At 42.8% G+C, this 23,501-nt stretch overlaps 1 protein-coding gene across 1 annotated transcript in view; it reads right to left on the minus strand.

The window, feature by feature from the left end:
- The window catches only part of LOC136844466 (uncharacterized), a 133,061-nt gene that overhangs the window by 53,655 nt on the left and 55,905 nt on the right, over positions 1 to 23,501 (minus strand). The window contains exon 5 of the mRNA XM_067113729.1: positions 17,807 to 17,913. Within this exon, the coding sequence (XP_066969830.1) occupies positions 17,807 to 17,913 (107 nt within the window). The remainder of the gene's footprint in view (positions 1 to 17,806; positions 17,914 to 23,501) is intronic.

A 23,501-nucleotide genomic window follows, 5' to 3' on the forward strand; every position in this document is an offset into this window, starting at 1 on the left:
TTGGGATATGTGTCATTTCAGTTTTAGTGAAAATCATTTCTGCAATTATTTTGTCATTACTTAGTGTTTTCATTCTCATAAGTTTAAGTTTTTTATAACTGATTCTACTTCAACAATTGTGAAGCCTGTCATAAGCACATTCAGGTCTTCATCAGCTCCTAGGAAATAAATCTAATTATTCTGCCCAGATCTCATATTCATGACCTCACAAAAATGTTTTGCCCAGCACTGAAGAGGAAAATTGAAGGAATTACTCAGCCTCATCTGTGATGGACCAAATTGGCATCATCTATCTTTGGGTCAGGCTCGTCTTCCATTCCACCACTAGTAGCACATGATGGTAGATTGGTTACTGGCCCTAGGGAAAAGGCTGAACTGCTCCATCAAGCTTTTGAAGCTTAGCAATCAGCTGAAGATGTCCCCCTCCCTGATGCTTGTCATCCTGAACCTAATCTTACAAAATTTGCATTTCGCTCCAGGGATGTTAAGAAAATTCTGTGTAATCTTGATAATGGGGGGGGGAGAAGATCCTGATGGTTTCTTCCCTTTGTTTTTCAAGAAAATTTCTAGTGTGTTGTCTCCCAAGGTTACTAAATTCTATAGATTTTTATGTCAACTTAGTTTCTTTGTGGGTGAGTGCAAGTTTAGTAATACAGTGCCTGTTCCAAAGAGTGGCATATCTGCAGACTGCAGCAACTACAGGCCAATCTCTATTCTCCCTGTGCTCTCCAAAGTTGCAGAAAAACTTATTTTAAACCACTATATAAGTATGTAGAATCTAAAGAATTGTTAGCTGATAGTCAACATGCATACAGGAAGCAGTTAGGTAAATGCAATGCTCTTGTAGACTTGACATGCCATTTACAAGGGAACCTTGATAAGGGTTTTGAGTGCAGAATATTCCAAATAGATTTTAGTGCTGCTTTCGATTTAGTAAATCACAAGGCACTAATTTATAAACTTCAGAATCTTGGAGTGGGTGAATATGTTTTAAGATTACTTCAAGATTTCCTTACAGGTAGGCGGCAGCAAGTTGCTGTTGATGGAATCTTTAGTGAACCAAGACTTATTGTGTCTGGAGTTCCACGGGGTAGTGTTCTTGGTCCACTGTTATTTTTAGTGTATATAAGTGATATGGTTATTGGCCTGGAAAACAAGATTGTTCAGTATGTCGATGTTGCAACACGTGTGGGTGTAGTAAAGTCTCCACTTATGAGAAATGGAGCTGCCCTCAGCCTCAATCATGACATGGACCAGATCAGTGAATGGAGTAGTCGGTGGGGTATGAGACTGAACTCCAGTAAAACGAAAACACTATTGATTAGCAGATCTCGTACAGATTTCCCACCCCATACTCCCCTTCAGGTGGATGGAACTTTGCTGAATGAGTCTGAAGCTTTAACTATTCTAGGTGTAACTTTTGACTCACATTTAACTTTTGAGAAACATCTAATGAAAGTTTCAGCAAATGCCACATGTAAGTTAAGTATTGTTTGTAAGGCCTCATATATTTATAATCGATAAAATCAGTGCAGCCTGTTTTAGTTCATTTTTCCTTCCTTTACTGGAATAATGTTCTCTGCTATGGATGTCTGCTTCTGCCAGAGATTTATCTCTTTTAGAGAGAGTGGTTCATGGTGGTAGGTTTCTGTTTCCTAATAGTAGCGATTATGACTTGGACCATTTACAGATGGTCTCTTGTTTGTCACTTTTTCATAAGTTGTATTTCAACAGAGATCTTTTACATTTACAGTTGATCCCTGATCCCCTTTATGTGTCGAGAGCAACCAGATTTGCTGAACAGCAGCACCAATATGCAATAAATGTGCCTCGCTGTTGAACTCAGTTGCAGAGGCCCTTTATTCCTCACACCATTGGACTGTGGAACAGCCTCCCAGAGGATGTCATGCAATTGTAACTTCAGAAGTTCAAGTGAAAATGCAATGCATTACTACCCTAATACTATTCTTCTTGCATTTTGATACATTTTTATCTTTTTATCTATTTATTAATTTTTTTCTTCTTTATTAAGTGGTATCTCTTCCTTCTGTATTTCCCTTTACTTCCTCTTACTTCTTCCCAATGAACACCATATTATTTGGAAGCTTGAATTTCAAGTCAATGGCCCGTGTGGGCTTGTTCCATATGAATAGGTTTCATTTATTGAATAATAATAATAATAATAATAATAATAATAATAATAATAATAATAATAATAATAATAATAATAATAATAATAATAATAATTTGATGTTAGTTTTGACCAGCCTCTTTTTAACAGGACTTTTTCCTTTTTATTTGTACCTATAGATATTTCATTATAATTCTGTGGGCTACTCCAGCACCAAAGTCACTCCCTGCATATGGCTTTGTCAACATCAGAAGTATATTTCCCAAATATTCTTTTATCTCTTCTTGATATTCACTTAATTATTACTATTTAGACTTGAGTATTTAGCATGTTCTACTTTGTGTTTTTCATCTCCACCATAAAATGTGTTTTTCTGAGTCCAGCCCCGTGTCAGCCGGTGAAATTCCATTGTTGCACGAATTTCTAGGTATAAAATGCTAGATATACCAGAGAAAAAAGAGCTTTCAGGAATGCTGGGGTTACTACCCCCAGATTGAGCGTCTTCTCCAAGGAAGACGTCGGTATAACGAAGGGTGAGTGAAAGGATCACTACCACGGAGTCTCACTCGAAAGATATCTCCCTGTTAAAACCCCCAGAAGAGAGCGGTGAGCCGTTACAGCCCCCACACATAGACGCCCGCCAGTTCGGCGACACCAGCGCCACCTACCTCATTCCATTTTCTAGCACGTGACTTGCTACCACTCTCTTTTTGTGCTTGTGCCTTTTATTGGATTATTCTTCCAATTCATCATGTCTTCGAGCAGCTTTACCATCTCCAAGTTAAGTACCATCTTATTGTGGGGTTTTATTCGATATATTTGGCTGTAATTGTCTCTGTTTTCACAATTATGAGAACTTTGTTATGACGCCACAGCGTCCCCTTCCAGCCATGTCGACTGCGAGGCGACCCAATCAGTCTTTTTCTGTTGGGGTTGTCTCCTTGTCGTTATATGTTATTATCTGCCCCCCGGTTCTCCTCCTGGTGGGTTTCCTGCAGTGGCCCCCCCCCTTTTTTGAGTCTTAATAAATTCGATAGACCTTTACGGCCCATATTAGGGTGGTGCCCCGTCTAGGTTCCCCCCCAGGCTGGGTTCCTTGTTGGTATTACTTTATTTTAGTCTATATTAAGGCTATATTTTATTTTTTTCTTGGCGTTGGTGCTCTGTTTTGTTTATATTCATTGTTTACCTCCTCGAGGTAGCGGCAGCCTCAGATCTAACCGCTTCCCCGAGGTAGGCTACGCACCTCGCACGAGCACATTTTTGTTAAATTCTATGTTTTTGTGTGTGATGGTTTTTTATGGGTGTGGGTCTTCCCTTGCCTATTACATTAGGCTCGTATTGCTTCCTTTCCTCTCGCCCTTTAGGTTAGGCGTGGAGGATCCATCGGGTTGAGGGAGTTTTGTTGCTGTTTCCTCCGTGGTCGTTTTTGGGGTGGCAGAGTGAGCCACTTAGTTCTCTTCCTTCTTTCGAAGGAATAGAGTTCATTGGGTGTGTCTCCTCTAGGCTAGTCGCCTTTTTGCCCCCCTCTTTTCGGTCCCGGTTGGCTCTCGGCACAAAATTTCTCTCCCTGTTTGCCTTCCTCCTCCCTTCCCGTACTCCTTCCGTTAGCCTAGGCTAGGCCTGGTTCGGTATTTTATTAGGCTTCGCCTAGTCAGGAGTTGGGCATTGAGGCTTGGTCTCATCCCTCCCCTAGTAGTAGGCCACCCTCCTAAGTTTTAATTATTCTTGGAGCGGTGTGTGTTTGCAGTTGAGCGGGTGAATCATTTTCCCTTGTCTCCTGTTTTCACTCTCGTAGCCTACCACTCTTCCTACCTCACCACCTCCCCCCTTCCCCCCCCTCCTACCAGCTTTGCTCTACTCGTGCGGGTGACGCTAGATGGCGTTTTCTCCGAGTTGAGGGTCTCCCCCTGGTAGAGGGATTCGCTCCCTCCCAGACAGTCCCAAGCATCGCTGTGTTTGTGTTGGTGGTTCGTTTACTCGCTCCGACTCGAACGGGTTCGAACATTCTCTCCCACACTTTCATTCCTCTCCGTCGGGTTTCTTGGTTGGGTTGTTGACACTTGCTCCAGCTTATGTTATGTACTTGGCCTATCATGACGAGCATCTCACCCACCTTGTTTCACTGGCGGGGAAGTCCGAGAGAAGGGGAATATATGAAAAAGGTGGATCCCTCCGGTCTCCGGAGTGGATTGCTCCTTTTTACCATCACTTGTTTATTCTATTAATTAATTGTATATATATGTGTATTTTATCTAACGGAGTGGGCTTCTCACTCCGTCTCTGCATTTTTTAATATGCTATTGAGTCCGGTACTACGCCCGGGGGTTCTGCCGTTGTTTTTGCTGGCAGCCCTTGCGGTGAGTTCCTGTTGTCTCATACCTTTCATTCCGCCGGAGTATTCCGGGGTCTGGAAGTAATTTACCTTCCACTCTTTTTAATTTGGAGCTCGTTGGCCTAGTTTTTAACGAGGGGTTTCCTATCCACCGGAGCATTCCGGTTGTAAGCTGAAATTCCCGGGCTTGCCAGCTTTAGGTTACTTAGAGTGGTAGGTTCATGTACTTTTTACACTTACAGACTGTTCGCTGTGAGGAGCCGGGGTGCACCGCTTCATTACAACAACCCTATGGACATGTAGTGTGCCGGACCCACGCTGGTTGTGCAGTCCGGTTAGACGACCTGGTAGTCTGGCACCCCGACGGCTGTGAGGTTTGCTTCGCTTTGTGTGCGAGTATCCAGGACGAGTCGGTAAGATATAGTTTTCTTCCATATTACGCTCCTCATATCGAAATAATGTTTATGTGGTTCTCGAACCATTCTTTCGTTCAACTCTAATTGTCGGTTCTCTTACAGGCGGACAAGTCCTCCAAGAAGTCTTCCTTGGAATCTCTCCGCGCTTGGGTGGCTGGGTTCGGGAGGAACGTTCTGTCGGGGAAGCCTTATGTCCTCGACGCTAAGTTGAGGGACCTGCTCTACCCCGGTGCACGGGTGGCGGCCGCAGTGCCAGAAGAACTTGCCACCTCCATCATCCAGCAGATCCGGGATGCGACCCAGCCACCCCAAGTGGACATCCTTTACGCGGAGGTTTCGGAGGACGTCGCCGCGTTAGACTTGGACCTGGAACCCATGAACACTGAACAGGACCAGGTGGTAAGTAGCGAGGTAAGTGAGGTTGCGGGGGCGGGCCCCCTTTTTGACTCCCCAGCTTCATCAGTGTCTTCCTTTGCAGGTTTTGTGAAGTCTTCCTCCTTGGGTGATAGAGCTCCATCAGCTATCCCCAAGTTGAAGTTGAAGACTTCATGGAAGGCGAAGGGCTTTAAGTCCTCGTCTTCCAGGAAAGCCTTGCCTTTCCCCCCGTCGAAGGCTAAGGTCTCAGCACCGGTAGCCTCCGGGAGCAAGTCTGGTTCCTCCGGCAAAGGCGCGAGTAAGAGGGCATCAAAACCAAGCCCTCCTCGCCAGCCTGCCTTTGATCCGGAGTCTTTTGCTAACCAGCTTTTCGAGCGGTTCTCGGCGGAGGTTGAGTCCAAGTTCACTCAAATCTCGGAGAAACTGACTAGTCATGACAATATACTGGCGGGTATAGCTCGCCCAGGCGGAGCCGAACCCCAGTATGCCATTCCAGATACGGCGGATCTCCCTCCCTTTGACATCGGGAACCCTTGGCGTTTCGCCCTCCGGGCTATCCAACACGAGGGCACCTTAACGGTTGAAGGTCTTGGCACGAGGCGGTTGGAAGAGCTTGAGTTCTTTCCCGCCGATCTCTTGCCCCCTTACCCAGGCTTCGTTAGGCTGACGGAGGAAACCTGGGTACGCTCAGACAAGGTTCCTAGGGAGACAGTGATCTTCCCTAGAGACCAGGCTCAGTCGGCTCTCCTGCGCACTCTGACGGAGTGGCAGGCCGATAACACTAAATTGACGCCTTTCAAGGGCAATTTCACTATGTTCGCCCTGGGTGACAGGTTGCCGACTCCCTGCTTAAACAAAGTCGCTCTGGCTACGGCCCGAGCGTGCTTTGATGGCAACCCATTACCACAATTAAAGGAAACAGACTCCACATCCCTGGTATTCCCAGGGGGCGATGAGTTTTGGACTGACGCGCCGTCCACCTTTACTGTTGGAAAGCTGGACGCTTTTTGCGCGTCAACGCAATTTAGCGAGCAGCTTCCTAAGCTACCGGAAGCCCTGCTGAAGGCGGAGTTTGAGGCCCGGACTAAGCTAGCCCGGTCTTTGAACTCCGTCTGCCTCACTGAAGCCACTGCCGTCTCCTGTGCAGACGAGCCTTTCTTTCAGGTCTTGGCTAAATCCCTATTGGCAGGATTTCAGTCCGACCTGTTTGACTTTATCATGGCCAGGCTTGAATGCAGGAAATTTATTTTCGCTGATGCCACCATCCGTCACGAGCCTAACAAGCTCGTGAAGAGCTCGATCTGGGGACCTAACCTCTTCCCTGAAGAAGAGGTTACTAATGTTCTTAGGGAGGCTACAAGGGCCAACCAGAGTCTGCGCTCTCGCTGGGGCATCGCTGCCTACAAGCGAAAGACCACAGAATCTGGCGGCCCCAGGCGAGAGGAGGCAAACGATTCAGGAGGCACAAGAGACCCCATCATCAGGCGGTAGTCCAAGCCGTCCCGGTCTCGGCAGTGGCACAGCCCTCCACCTCAAAGGCCCATCCCCAACAATATGTGCTGGTTCAACCAGCCCATTCCTTGCCGCACCCTCGTATGTTGCTTCACCAGCATACAATCCAACCTATGAAGGCCGTGGATTCTTTCACGGCCTTAATAGGAGCGCAAGGGGGAAGAGGTAGGGCTCCTTACAGAGAGGAAAGTCCAACACCACTCCAAGAGGTAAGCCTGGACGTGGTAGAGGGAACAAACCCGCTCCCTCCCACTGAGAACAAACAGGTAGGTGGTCGCCTGTATTGGTTCAGGGACCAATGGACCTTCAGCCCTTGGGCACACAGCATTGTGTCCAAGGGTCTAGGATGGAGCTGGATCAAAGACCCTCCTCCTCTGATCAGGTTTTACCAGCCACCCTCATCAGTCCTACAGGACTATGTGGCAGAATTGCTCAACAAGCAAGCAATAAAGAAAGTAAGGCACCTAAAGTTTCAAGGCAGGTTATTCACTGTTCCCAAAAAAGACTCCGATCAGCAAAGAGTGATCCTGGATCTGTCGCGTCTAAATCTCTACATAAAATGCGACAAATTTCGCATGCTTACGGTAGCTCAGGTACGGACTCTACTTCCGCGTGGAGCCGTCACCACCTCTATCGATCTTTCAGACGCTTACTATCACGTCCCGGTTGCGCGGAGCTTCTCTCCGTTCCTGGGTTTCAGACTCGGGAATCAAGCCTACTCCTTCAGGGGCATGCCTTTCGGTCTGAACATTGCGCCCAGGATATTTACCAAGCTGGCGGACACGGTAGTTCAGCAACTCCGGTCCCGAGGGATATCCCTAGCAGCGTACCTAGACGATTGGATAATTTGGGCTCCAACAGTTCTAGAATGTCGGAAGGCTACGTCCATGGTCATCAACTTCCTGGAGTCGTTAGGTTTTCAGCTGAACAGAGAGAAGTCCCGCCTGACTCCGGAGTCCCGGTTTCAGTGGCTGGGTCTCCAGTGGGATCTGTCCTCTCACATGTTATCCCTCCCGCCTCCCAAGCGGAAGGAGATAGCGTCCCTTACCAGGAAATTTCTGAAAAACCAGTCAGCATCCCGCCGGACCCAAGAAAGAATCCTTGGGTCTCTTCAATTTGCCTCAGTGACGGACCTGCTCTTAAAAGCAAAATTAAAAGACATAAACAGAGTGTGGCGGAGTCGAGCCAATGTCAAGCTCAGAGACAAGGTCTCCTCTATTCCCCGAATCTTAAAGGCGAGACTGCGGCCTTGGTACACAATCGGTGGCCTGTCCAAGACAGTTCCACTTCAGTTTCCCCCTCCGGCGCTAGTTGTTCACACGGACACTTCTCTAAGCGGCTGGGGAGGATATTCGCCAAAACAAAAAGTACAAGGGACGTGGTCCACTATGTTTCAGCAGTTCCATATAAACACCCTGGAAGCTATGGTGGTTTTTCTAACCCTAAAGAAAATCCTCCCCCCCAGCCGGATTCATATCAGGCTGGTATTGGACAGCGCAGTGGTAGTTCATTGCATCAACAGGGGCGGCTCCAAATCAGGTCGAGTGAACCAGGTTATGATTGCTATTTTCTCCCTGGCGAACAAGCACAGCTGGCATCTGTCAGCCACCCACCTAGCGGGGGTGCGGAACGTGGTGGCAGATTCCCTGTCCAGAACTACTCCGTTGGAGACGGAGTGGTCCCTGGACGGGGAATCCTTCAATTGGATTTGTCGCCAGGTTCCGGGTCTCCAAGTGGATCTGTTCGCGACGGAGAGCAACTTCAAGCTTCCCTGTTATGTGGCTCCGAACCTGGACCCCCAGGCGTACGCCACGGACGCAATGACGATAGATTGGAACAATTGGGAGAAGATTTATCTGTTTCCCCCAATAAACTTGCTGCTGAAAGTATTACACAAACTCAGGACATTCAAAGGTCAACCAGCCCTGGTAGCCCCCTATTGGCCGAAGAGCAATTGGTTCCCTCTTCTTCAGGAACTGGGATTGCGAAGTCTTCGGATTCCCAAGCCCAAACTGACCCAGACAGTACAAACCAAGACTGTGTCAGCTTCCTCAAGAATTCAGAATGCCCTAGTTTTGTGGACTTTATAAAGTTCGCAGCCCAAAAGGGAGCAAACATTGACCCGTTAACACTCTGTTTTAGAATCAGACAAAAGAGATTCTACTCTTAGACAATATGACTCAGCAGTCAAAAAATTGGCCTCCTTTCTGAAAGCATTTGAAGCCCAAATCATGACGACTAACCTAGCAGTTACCTTCTTTAGATCATTGTTTGAGAAAGGCCTTGCCCGGCCACTATTACCACAGCCAAGTCAGCCCTGAAGAAGGTATTCTTATATGGCTTTAAAATTGACCTTACAGATTCCTACTTTTCATCTATTCCCAGAGCATGCGCTCGTCTGAGACCCGTATCACGCCCACAATCTGTTACATGGTTCCTCAATGATGTTCTTAAGTTAGCATCTGAGATTGACAACTTTCAATGCTCTTATTTGGATCTGTTAAGGAAGACTTTATTTCTGATTAGCTTGGCTTCAGGTGCCAGAATCTCAGAGCTATCGGCTCTCGCTAGAAGTGATGATTTTGTTAACTTCCTCCCGTCCGGAGAAGTCCTCCTTTCCCCTGACCCTAGATTTTTAGCTAAAAATGAAGACCTGCAAGACAGGTGGTCCCCTTGGAAGGTGGTGCCCCTTCCACAAGACCAGTCTTTATGTCCAGTTTATACCCTAAAGTCTTACCGTTTAAGAACTCCACAGTGTAAGTCGGGTCCTCTTTTTATCAGGGAGAAAGTGGTACTCTATCGATAAATGCAATAAGGTAACAAATTTTGTATTTTATTAAACAAGCTAACCCAGATTCAGTTCCTAAGGTTCATGATATTCGAGCAGTTGCTACTTCTATTAATTACTTTCATAATATGGATTTCTCAGAACTCTCCAAATACACGGGTTGGAAATCACCTCTAGTATTTAAACGCCACTATTTAAAAACACTCGAAGCCCTGAAGTTTTCTACAATAGCTGTGGGAAGTGTCATCTCCCCACCTTAATTAGTCATCTTCCTTTATCCTTCCCCTAACCCCCCGCCCGCCTGCCTCATTTACTTCTCTGCTTGTCCTCCTGGTTGATCATGCCTCACTGCCTTGCTCCTCATATTGATATTATATTGTCTCTGTTGAGTGGAAACTATAATTTGACATGTTATGATTATGTTTTTCCTTTGGGGTACTGGGCGGTTTTTATTTTGCTCCATGTACCCCATATATATATATATATATATGTATGTAATTCTTCCCCATGTTGTATTGTCTCTTGCGTGTGTAGCTATAAGGTTATATATACTCTTTAGTCTAAGTAATTTTTCAATTAACATTATACCCTTGTAGTCTTAAGTATTTTTGGGGTTTTTTCCCTGCCACACTGTGGACTTGCTCACATATTTCGTAATGTTAAGCTTTTTTTACTGTACTTTTCCAATTTAGTATTCAATTTCCCATGTGAGAGATACCCTGATTAAAACCATTTTCATAACTTGTGTTTTTTCTTCAGATTACCTTGTTTCCTCGTAGTTAGCAGCCTTGGCATGATTCTCTATCACTATTTCACCGGCTGACACGGGGCTGGACTCAGAAAAGGGATTTTGACAAAGGAAAAATCTATTTCTGAGGAAGGCCCCGTGTCACCCGGTGACCCTCCCTGAGGCACCTTCTGCTCCCCCCCTACTTGCACATGCCAAGCCTGGGGGTAGTGCTAGCCTGGAATGAGGTAGGTGGCGCTGGTGTCGCCGAACTGGCGGGCGTCTATGTGTGGGGGCTGTAACGGCTCACCGCTCTCTTCTGGGGGTTTTAACAGGGAGATATCTTTCGAGTGAGACTCCGTGGTAGTGATCCTTTCACTCACCCTTTGTTATACCGACGTCTTCCTTGGAGAAGACGCTCGATCTGGGGGTAGTAACCCCAGCATTCCTGAAAGCTCTTTTTTCTCTGGTATATCTAGCATTTTATACCTAGAAATTCGTGCAACAATGGAATTTCACCGGGTGACACGGGGCCTTCCTCAGAAATAGATTTTTCCTTTGTCAAAATCCCTTATTTGTACCTTTTGCGTATGTTTATTCTTTATTGTATTCAAGGTCTCATCTGGAGTTAAACCAGTCCTGGTTGATTGCCTACTCCTCCTCAGCTTTAACTTCTAGAACTCAAATCTATTTTGATTTTCTAGGGCGTAAGCCTCTTAATATTTATCTTCAAGGAACTAAATTTTGTCAAACCTAGATATTCTGTCAGATTTTTTGTTGGATGTTTTTAATTTCAGCCTTAGTGTGGCAACAACAGGATGGTGATCACAGCTGATATCTGCTCCTCTGTGGCTCCAAAAATTCCTCAGTGTTCTTTTTTCTCTCTCTCAATTACAGTGCTGTATTAATTATGTGATCTCTTTGTTTTCTATGTCTGCCATCTGGAATGGCCAAGTGTATTTATAAGTCTTATTTGTTAGAAAAGGTTATTGCCAATTGTCAGATTAATGCAGCAATAGTTAATTTTTAATTTTCTGTCATTAATCAACATTTATGTCTGCTCTTTTTCACTTTAATGCACTCAGTCAGTAACAAAAATGAATTCACTGTAAAGCAGATCCTGTTCAGTCACCAGAATTATATCTGTGAATCACCAGCTAAGCAGTGTTTAGCTCTCTGTTAGTAACTAAATTTTTGGTCATCCTGAGAATTTAGCTCTTTTGCAATGCTTTATTTGCTTTGTTGTTGCATTTTGTGAAGGGTTTTAAAGTTTTTATTACTCGCTGGCTTACAAGTTCTTCCTTTTTTTTTTACAATGAGTTTGCACTATCTATTTTCTTTTTCTCATTTACTGTACTGCAGGGATGAGAAGTGTTCTTTGTTTTGGTTTGGAGGGATTTTTGGTCATTATGCATTTTTTAGAGTTGGCTTTTTATTTATATTTTTGTTATTGAGTGATTTTTTATTCCATGAAAATTAGATATGCAAATTTTTGCACTTTTGCTGTTTCTCTCATGTTGTGCCCCAGTGAACCTGCTAAGGCTTTCCATGTAGGTCCTTTCATATGTATGTCTTCCCTTTACGGAGACCCTGACTTCCTTTGCATCAGCTCTTGCAGCCAGATATGTATGCCCCTCCTCACCTGTAGGACATACCACAGAGGGTCACCCCTCCAGTGGTTCTGCTGCATGACAAGGAGGACATACAGGGTGAGACATTCAAGGAGTGCCACTACTGTCATAATTGGTCATTGTGATGGAGTGCCAGCCCTTGGATAATGTCTCTGCCTAGTCCTTGTGCTCTGCATGCTCTTTGACTACTCTTTCAGTATTTTCACCAGTGCCTGCTTGATGGCCCATCATGCTAGCTCTTGCAAACATGATGGGCTGATAATCCTGCCACAAGATCCACACATTCCACACCTCCCATGCCTGCTTATTTCTGCTCTCCTCTGCTCTACCTGTGAGCTCAACTGTTGCCTTGCTTGGTGACTGGCTTAATAGTTCAACTTCTATTCTGCCCATAGCCCTTGGTGAAAAATTTGTTGCAATATCATCCAATGAAACAAGCCATTTCTTTATCTCCAATACCCCCTGTAATGCTTCAGTTTTCACTGTAGAACTGTCTTGCAATTTTTAGCAATTAAGATTATTGAAAACATGCCACTTCAGAATTTGTAATTGTCATTTACCCAGTGTTGCCCCAAGATGTATTGGAAGAAGACAAGTAACAGAAGTCAGCCCCGAGATTTAGGGGGGTAGACCATTCGTCTTTGGACTCTATTCATCTTCACCATGGGCCACCAGGTGAGGGAAAACGATGCACCAGCTCTCTGCTGCATAGTTGGTCTTGACAGAACAGTTGATAAACAGGACAGTTCAGTCTCTCAATTTCTTCAGCAGAAAACTAACTCTGTCTCTCCTTCATCAAGTTTCTTTAATGGTATATATTTGCACAGACCTTCATTGGTCTCATTAGGAATGAGTAAAAGGAGACTGTTTTCTTTGCTTGAGATAATGTTTGGCTCCTGCAACCCTGGGGAGGAACCCCATGGATGTCTCGCCTCCTTGCCAATGATTTCAGCTTCCCTGAAGTTGTCAGTTAAACTGAAGGCTCTCACTACTCCAAAGACATTCTGAATGCCTGCCGAGAAGATGCAATTTGTCTCATAAAAGGACTGGATTGTGCTCACAGAGCATTCAGAGTGGACAATCAAGAGGATACTGCAGCCATGCAAAATGAAATTTCCTTTTTGGAAGTTCTGATTACATTTAGGTTAGTGGTCTCAAAAACCCAAAACTGAAGCATGCGCCATTAGACTTTGAACCAACTACAGCTGTGAGTTTGACCTAATACCAACCGCCATAATTTGCTGATGTGAGGGTTTGAATGGAGGGATGAGGAAACAGCAGAGGGAACAATTGACCCTTGGCCATTCCTCATTTGTTTTTCACTGCCAAACTAGTAGCCAAACCTCACTTTTATAAAATAAAAGGCTCTTCTGTGACTTATCCCTTGTCAGTTAAGGAGGCAACAGTGAAGCTTGCCCCATGTTCCTTCCCTCATCCACAGTCACCTTTATATCAACTGTGAGAGAGATTAAGTGGTTTCTCCTGGGGTTTCTGTGCTTATCCATCTGGTGTGAGCAGGTGTAGGGAGCCATGAGTCCATGCTAAATGAGGAGGTCAGGTCACAAGAAAATGTTTACAAAGCCCTGGAGGATGGTACTGTTTCTATGATGAGCATTAGTGCTAAACATTATATACCTTATCTATAATATTGTATATGTAATTAAGATGTAGGACATGGTGATCAAAGATCGCTACAACCCCTTGTCTTTGATCTTCAGGATTCATTCTTGTTCTGAGAGAGCATTTTTAGGGAATTCATAAGCAAGTTCATTTTAACAGTGACCTGGGTGTTGAGTTTAACTGTGGCAATACATCATCTTTGTGTCTACAAGTGATGCCTAGTAGAAGAATGCAGTGACCGGGTGAGCTTTTCCCTGGATGTAGGCAACAGGATACCAGGCATGCCTTCAAGATCTTATTCATCACACCTCGAGAGGTCAACTCCATTAAGGAGGCAGTGGCTGCTCTGTATGCTCAAGATGATGCACAACGAAGTCTCATGGTAAGGGATTTAGCAGTTCTGCTAATGGGGCGTCTCCCGAGATTCATTAGATCATGGTGGAAGATCAGAGCAGAACTGTGGGGAGTATACGTCATCAGGGTTGGCTGTCTATTATATTTTCTGGGACAGCCCCAACTTTCAGAATTAGCCATTAGACTGGAATGCATTTCTGACTCGGAGAGATTCCTGGCTTTGGGCAAAGAGGTGCGGTAGATGGTCATGATTTCTGAACTCATCTGTTTATGGTGCCAAAGGCAACAAAGAAGTTTAGAGCCCAATAATCAACCTCAGCCCCCTGAACAAGTTGTGCAGCAAATCATTTTCAAGAAAGAGACTGGAGCTGTGCAGCTACCCATTAGGAAGGGTAACTTTTTAGCATCTCGAAACCTAAAAGATGCATATCTCAAGATGCTTATCCACCCAGCATTAAGGAAATGATTTTGCTTTGTTTGAGGAGGGATGTTAGTTCAGTTTCAAGTCTTATGTTTCAGCCTGGCAATTGTTCTATGTCTTCACATGAACTTTTTCACTAGTGGCAGCATGAGCTCATAAGATTGGTACTGTATAAGACTTCTGAGGTACCTAGGTTACTGGCTGGTGATGGTAGCAACAACAGGGAAATTGAGGTGGCACCTGACCTTATTCTGTAAAGTTTGAAAAACCCTCGAACTCCATGTCAACTGTGGTAGATCAGACCTAGTGTTCCCAGCAAGCTTTGTACCAGGGTATTGTCGCCAACACATAAGTCAAGCTAGATATCATGTTGGACAGAGAGCAGAATCAGTGGGTTATCCTTGAACTAGCTGTTTCATTGGAGTCCAGATCCTTGTGACCAAGTTGTGTCAGTCCATAACTGGACACCATGTGTCATTGGAGATACTGTTTCACAGCTTTGTACCAGGGTATTGTCACCAACACAGGAGTGAAGCTAGACATCATGTTGGACAGAGGGCAGATTCAGTGGGTTATCCTTTAACTAGCTGTTTCATTGGAGTCCAGATCCTTGTGACCAAGTTGTGTCGGTCCATAACTGGACACCATGTGTCAATGGAGATATTGTTTCACAGAGCCACTACAGGATTTGGTCATTTAAGGTGCAACTCTTAATGTCATGGACAAGATCTTGGATATTGCAGGACAGGGAAAGGAGCAGCCATTTTCTTAGGACTCCAAGCATTTGCAGGAAAAACAGTATGTGTGATAACCAATAATTTAAAGGGCACACAATTAGAAACTGTCAGCTAACAATCTAAATCTTCATGTGGGTGAAGGCAAACAAGGTTGACATAGTGGCAAAGTTTGTTCAGGGAAAGCACAGAGCCATAGCCAACAATCCTCTGTACTATACAGATCATCTAGAATCTGCACCCTATAGGATAGTTGTAATGTTACATCCTTTGGATGAACTTGACATTGATAATGCCTCATCAGGCAGTTTTTTGACAAACTATGCATCCAGAATGGTTGTGATAGTTCACTTTTGGTTATAGCAGGAGTGGTTTACAGATCTGCTATCCATAGTGGTGGGCAGTCCCAGGAGTCTCAAAATCTCAAAGAAGCTTCTCAAGTAGCCATATTTCTACTGACTCCACAGCAACCTCAACAGCCTTCTTCATGAGGTTATTCAGGAAGTCCTCAGAGGTAAAGCTTATTTAGAGGAAGCAGCCACAGCCTTGAAGGTCTTACAGAATTTAAATGAGCGGCCTCTCTCAGGTCAAATTGAGCTAATTCCTAAGTTGTAGCAGTGGATGGGGGATTGATCTGGTAGACTCCTTATATTCATTATTTGCTTTTGTTGATGCAGGAGGTTGTCTCCACCATCAAGGGATGTAGACCCACCCATTCAGGTTTTTGAGCCAGTGGGCTTAGTGGGGTTCTTTAGTGAGTGAAAAGGTATGTAGCACTTTGAAAAAGAGGTTCCATGTGGGTCACTCAGACCTACCTATTTGAGATCTCTCTCTTGTTTTAAAGATTCTTACAAAGTCACCTTACAAACTAGTTTGGAAACTGCTTTGTTGGACTTCATACTAGGTGTTGGTCATCACTGGGTCAGTCATTTGCTCCAAACTCCATTGCAAAGATTTAAAAGACTAGTGGCCAAGACTATTCTGCATCCTTCACTATTCCCTCCTTGTTCTTTATCATATTGAAGATGACCTCTTTCTTCGTCGAGTGAGAGCTATTAAGTTTTGCCTACTGGTGACTAAAGACTTTAGGAGAGAGACTGGTAGACCACTTCTCTCCTTAGGACAAAGGAAGAAGCAAATAAAGAAACAGTCTCCTGTTGGGCAAGGCAAGGGATATCAAAACCTACCATAATTTAATAATAAGGCAGAACACTTTTTATCTAGAAGGCAGTTTTCTCAAATGGTTGAATCTAAATACTGGAGCCAGTAATTGTGGGGGGCATGTGGTTTTTACATATGCTGATCGTAAAAGTGCTTCCCCTCCAAACATGAGAGTCTTATTTGATACAAGTGCCTTGCAGTGTTAGGGTATTGTCCTTCCATGTGTTACCAGTGACTAGGCTGTGATTCATTAAAATACGGTACCCAAGAGCTTTACCAAGTTCCCCAAACATACACAAACAGTGGGACAATCATGCATACTGTATTTAAAATCACTTTTTATAATACAATAGAAAATCATTAACCAAATAATGAGTGTCCTCCTAACTACCTCACAGTTTCAAGAAAAAGTGAGGCAGGTGATCAAGACACACCTGAGAATTCAGATGGTGCAGTGTGTGTTGAGACTACACTTTGTGTATGTTTTGGACAATTGACTTATGAACTAGAAACATGATAGATCTTCAAATAGGTTTACAGTATATAAAATTATTGATTTTATGTTAAAAACTTGTTTATGTTGTAAAAACAGTATTTATATGGCTATACCAGGCTAACTACACACATGGATATGGGGGAAGCTGATAAGATCAACAACTGGAGTTGAAGAAGAGCTTTTGAGAATGTAATATTTTCATGATTACAGGGATGCCAGTATGCTGTTAATATACAGGGCAAAACTTGACATAGTCTGTTCGTATTGTATACTGCTATCAAAATGGAGTACTGTAGTTTGTTTTTGTTAATCAGGTATGTACATATTTTAGCTGTTATATTGTACATCAGTGTTGCTTGCAAATCATTAGTTTCATCTAGACTAGAGTGTAGGTTTAAGAAAAAGGTGGAAATGAATCAAAGATGGTAATTAAATGACTCTGAGGAAGAGGAGAATTTTGCAGCAATAAGTGTAATGTTAGCCCTTTATGAAATAAGAGTGGATGTGTCCCAGAGGTGCTCAAAGGAATGGATTTGGTGAATCATTACTTTAGTGTTGCATCTTCCTTCAGATGAGGACCGTTTCATGATTAAAAAAAAAAAAGAGCTAATAAAATGTTTTTGGAGAAGGAAGGCTTGCTGTGTGTTCATGTTGAGTAAAAGCCCTTGTAGTAAACAAAATATGTTATTTAAATATTATGACAAATGTAAATATAATATATTCAATCCATTTTAAAAAATCTAGAAACTACTCTGTTGTATACCTCTCCTGTCAGCTGATGACACCCAATGTGGTTGGCATCAGACGACTCGTAGCATGGCACAATACAGTGCATCAGAACATTGTAAGCCCTTCAGTAACATTAGAAGGTACTGATTTTTTTTCAGTTTAGTTTGTTAATATCTGTTAACACAATTTAGCTCATCACATCAGAGGCAATATATTTTTACCCTTACTCTGCATCTCAACTATTAGCTGTAAGGAAAGCTAATCTAGGGGGTTAAGAGTGTTATAAGAAATTCTTATATTTTTCCCTTCTCTCTTTATCTTATCAGCTTATATCATTCTTCATGGATGATCTGAAAGTGTTACCAGTTATACTCACCAACATATCTATAATGAAAAATGCCCCAATAGCAATGTCCATAAAAGTAAATGTTATACTTATAAGTAGCCAGGGAAGGTAATATCCCCAGCGTTTCCGAGCATTACCTGAAAAGAAAAAAGATGTGTTTAAAAAGGGTTGTAGCATGATCTGTCTTACTGAATGTATCTGTGTGCTGTGTGGAGATTTGGTATTGTAGGGAATAATTAGTAATATTTGATGGTATCTTTTGTCCTTATTTTGGCTGTTTTTCAATAGGAAAATATGCTTGTTTACTAACAAACCCATAACCATAGACTGCCTTTATGTGTGTCTGTTGTAAACTTCAGACAATCTGCATCTAACTGTCCATGCATGCTGGCTTCACAGTTCTCCAGTGACAGACTGAGTTACTGTTTGTGTCTGCCACTGTGTAGGCTGCTAGCAACTTAATATTTCCAGTTGCTGTTTTATACACTCTCCATTCTAAAAATTTTAGTTTTGCATTCATAATATTCAGTCACATTAAGTACAGTACTGAAACATTTTCTTGTATGGAATGTCTCAAAAAATGGGTATTACCTTATTGATTATACTTGGTTTCAGTAAGTGCCAACCTATGTTAGTTCCCGTCTATCGCAAGTGTTAAAATTTTCCTTACAGCAGCTGCCATTTTCAGTTTTCTTAGCATTCCTCAGTTTGTTGTAGATATTTGTTTTTCATTTGTCCAATTTTTGTGGTTTAATAACTTAGTCATGTTTGTTTCTTAGTTACGGTAAAACTTTTCATAGACAGGAGATTTCATGCTGGACTTTCTGTGTACAGTGTATGAAAATAAGCAGACAATATGGGGTCTGGCATTTTGATAAGTAGTCTAACAAAGACCCTATATTATAACCTGCACTTGAATGTTTTCCAGATATCTTACAGCTAACAGCAATTCCACATGGTAGAAGAGCAAAAAATGTGATTATAATAATATATTGATATATATGCAGTATATATACAGCATATATATATATATATATATATATATATATATATATATATATATATATATATATATATATATATATGTATATATATATATATATATATATATATATATATATATATATATATATATATATATATATATATATATATATATATATATGTATATATATATATATATATATATATATATATATATATATATATATATATATATATATATATATATATATATATATATATATATATATATATATATATATATATATATATATATATATACACACATATATTATATGTATATATACATATATATTATATGTAAATATATATATGTATATATATGTATATATATGTATATATATATATATATATATATATATATATATATATATATATATATATATATATATATATATATATATATATATATATATATATATATATATATATATATATATATATATATATATATATATATATATTTATATATATTTATAAATATTACTACTGTTACTTATAATTTATGTATTTAGGTGTAGGAATATGAGACAGATGGCGTCCCTGCATAGGCTGGGCAGTTCAAAAAACAAAATATGCTATGGCATTAGGGACCTAAGCCTCAGAGAGGGTTTACACTCAATGACCCCTAGTAATGGTGGCCTTAAGCTATCTTCCTCTCTATTCTATGCATTCGGCGATGCCTTTGTCAAGGTCGGATTGCCTGGGGCGGTATGTCAAGAGGCCACCTCGCCTGGCGGTCCCGCGAGGGAGGTCGCAGAGAGAGAGAGAAACTGTCCCTGAACAAGAGTGTATGCAACGTGCGTGCCAGAACGATCTTCTTTGTTCTTTATCACTTTTACTCCTACGTCTATCTTAATTAGTGAATTGGGAAGACTGCCAGAATCCCGACTCCTGAGGTCCCTCGTATGCGCAACGACTCGACGTTCACAGTAAGTCCGATTCTTGTTGAAGCTTCGTCGATTGACTAGTAACTTTTTCTGTATTTCAAATTTCCTTTGTTCCTCCTTCAACCACCACTTACGGTCTGTGTTCACGAAGTCTAGATTAAGCCAAATTATTATATTGTTAGCTTCAACCCCGTTATTCCAGTAAAATACCTAGGATTTAGGGTAAGCAAATCAGTTTAAGTCTCGAGGCTTTCTTCTGCCTAGCATTCGAATGTTTGGAGGAACCGTTGCGTTTGAAATCTAAAATCATCTTAACAAGTAGAGATCCTTGTATGCGTCCGCAGTTGGAGGACGTTTATTATAAAGTCTTTATTCCTTGAATATTCTTTATTAAGGTTAATTACCCTTAACTGGCGACCTTTGGCTAATTAACGACTGTCTTTGAGGTTAACTCTTGTCTTCAAGTGGCAGGTTACGTGTATTCTTGGTTTGCAGGGCCGTGAAAATTACGTAAATTGAACAATGAATGATCAGCCAAGACCCTACACGTAACATTGGCGACCTTGCGTAGAATCTAAAGTAAATTTTAGAGAAAGAATCTGGAGAAAAGGAAATTAAATTACATTAATTCCAAAGATAAAAGTCAGACATTGAGTTCCATTTCACTCTTCCAAACAAAGAACCAGGCATAATAATGAGCAGTAAAGAGAATAGTTATAATAAGAAGTATAGTGAGAATTAGCGTAGGTAGGAAAGGGTGCGTCGAGAACAGAGCGAGTCACAATTTGTAACGTTTAAGACAAGGGCATTTTACCGCGTTCGGCGTTCGAGTTAAGTCGTTCAATAACAAATCCTAAGACCGAATCAGCGGAGCCCATTTCATGTACACAAAGTAATGGTAGTAATCGCGTCGGCAATTCCGAACGTTATTGTTTGCATATAGCGGGAATCAGTTAAAACCGTGTCAGTAAAATAACGAACTGAAATAGTAATTTTACAATAAAATGTACCGTTCAGCAACGTAAATTTACGCAGGCCGGCCAGCATTTCTTTTCATTCTTTTGTTTAATGTCCGGGTGAGAAGTACGATAACAAAAGACACAATGTTGTTTGGTAATTTCGTTTTCCATCATTAACGTAAAACACTATGCATGATTGGTATATTTAAAGTAAAATCTGGATACCTGCATTTGTTTTGTTCGTTGTTTTGAATTTGGTGCTAAAAAGAAATACCCGCCATTTTTTATTCCTCCGCTGTGTCCGCGCGGGTATTCAGAATTGTTTTGAACTGTTTGTGAGAGGACCCGCCATTTGGGGTCCCGCGCCGCCCAAGGTTTTGAATTTAGGCCTAACGGGATTTGGCCGCCATTTTAAGACCTTGTTGTTGTGACGAGACTCTGCCTTCCAGCCACTTCTTGAGAACTTTTATTTTTTTTGGCGTAGTAGACCCACCTCGCAATATCTTAGCTAGACAGACTTCGATAGACAAAACCAAAAGATAATTTAGGCAGGGAAAGATAGGCCTTAGTTAGGATTAATACAATAACAAGTTCCTATACAAATACATGCTGTAAAAATCATAGAAAAAGAATTTAAAATTGTACGCTCAAAGTCTTGTGACGTCGCATCGGCTCCCAGGAAAATTATGATAATAAAGCAATCCCTAAGGAAGCCAAGACGAGGTATATATCTGATTTGATTAAGATCCATGCCATTGTGCATTTATAAAATCTTTGCTTTACATGTTCTCAACCAGCAAGAAATTAGCAGATTGAAAATCTCTCTCTCTCTCTCTCTCTCTCTCTCTCTCTCTCTCTCTCTCTCTCTCTCTCTCTCTCTCTCTCTCTCTCTCTCTCTCCATTCAAGTAAGCATTCATAACCTAACTAAGTGTATGTGACCCTCTTCAAAGAAAGAACGGCCGACGCTAGGACAATTAATTAAAATACAGTAAACCAAATAAAAGAAACACCTCTCTCCCACATAGATGAGGACAAGTTAAGAGTAATTACAATACAGTGATAAACTGTCGGTCACGAGTGAGGCCTGCTATCCATACCGAAGCAAACAGTAGTTTTTCACCCTCTGAAAGAAGGAGGGGTTAGCACTGGGTACTGGGACCAGCCACTCACGAGGATCTTTAAAGAAACAACCCAAATCTACCTTATTCCACAGTGCCAATAATTTGCTGCACTGTCATCACTTGAATAGCTTACTTCTCTCTCTCTCTCTCTCTCTCTTTTACCTTCCCTTTCTCTCTCATTCAATTGTTACAATCTGCAGGGGGTGTAGAGTGCCTTTCCTCCCATATAGCCTAGTTGGACTCCAGTAGAGGGTCCCTAGGAACACATTGGCACCATAAGTGCCACTAAGCAAGCATCTAGAAAAATAAATAAAACCAAACAAAAGGGGAAACAGAAGAGAAAGTTCTTCTGGAACGTAACCTGCACCAGTGCCTAGGGATACTGAGTGCCACCAGTGTGACCTGTACACGGCACACCCAACTACAGTGCCACCTTTTGAAAGGGTGCCACGTCACTGAAGAGACACTTCCTCGCTGTCCAAGTACGCCCAGTCGACCCGGTTAGACGCCCTTCCCCACCAGAACCATGGCAGCAGAGCATTATAAAACCTTCCTGGGGCTGGGGACGTCGGCAGGTCTCACCGGCTCGGAACTTACCACCTGGGTTAAGGAGCAAGTGGACGACTTGGCCAAGCGGGAGAAGGAAGAAAGACTCGAGCAGAGGAGGTATGAAGCTGAGCAGAGGAAGTATGAGGAAGAACGAAGGGTGTATGAAGCCGAGCAGAGGAGGTATGAAGAAGAACGGAGGGCGTATGAAGCCGAGCAAAGGCAACTAGAAGAGGAAAGAGAAGAAAGAAGAAGACAGCATGAGTTAGCCTTCAAAGAGAAAGAGCTCGAGCTGGAAAGAGCGAAAATGGAGAATGCCGAAGCTATGGCTAGACAGCAAGCCTCCAGTCCTACACCTGCTGCATCAAACGCTCCAATTTCGAGCATCAATTCCCTAGTCCCCAAGTGGACTGAGGATGAGCCAGAAGCATGGCTGGAGGAGATCGAGGCTCTTTTCGATAACTACAGCACCACAGAGACGGAGAGAGCCTTAATACTAGCCAAGCATATGGAGGGAAAAGCCAAGGCAGCGCTTCGCTCACTGGAGAAGAGCCAGAGAGGAAACATGGCGGAAGTTCGTAGAGTCATTACAAAGGCCTACGAAATAACCCCAGAAAAATGGAGACAACGGTTCCGAGGTCTTGCCAAGGAAGTCGGCTGGTCTTGGACGGAATGGGCATGTCACAAAACCCAGTCCGGTACGCGCTGGTTTGACTCCCTGGCCTGCACGACGTTTGAGGATCTTTTCAATCGGACCATGCTAGAAGACCTTTTCCAATGTGTGCCTGGGCCCCTTGCTGTATATCTTAATGATAAACAGCCCTCCACACTTATGGAAGCTTGTCACATGGCTGATTCGTGGGAAACATTCAATCTGTCGCATAGCACCTCGCAGAAGCAAATCGTTCCCCAGGCCTACCTCTCGAACTCCACTCGCCCGAAGAATGGACTGCCGAGCAAGACCATGTGCACCTATTGCAAGAAGGGGGGCCACGCTGAAGCTGAGTGCCGATACAAACTCGGCACTAATAAGCAGCCTAACCCTACCAGCCAGAACTCCGCTCCCGATTCATCCGCTCAGCCCTCCCCTCCAACAGTTACTGCAGGCCACCGAGCCCATCCAAGGGGCCCGTGCAAATCCTGTGGGGCTGCTAGCCACTACAATGCTGGATCTCCGGCCTGTCC

This window comes from Macrobrachium rosenbergii, chromosome 12 (genome assembly GCF_040412425.1).
Source record: "Macrobrachium rosenbergii isolate ZJJX-2024 chromosome 12, ASM4041242v1, whole genome shotgun sequence".
Lineage (NCBI taxonomy): Eukaryota > Metazoa > Arthropoda > Malacostraca > Decapoda > Palaemonidae > Macrobrachium > Macrobrachium rosenbergii.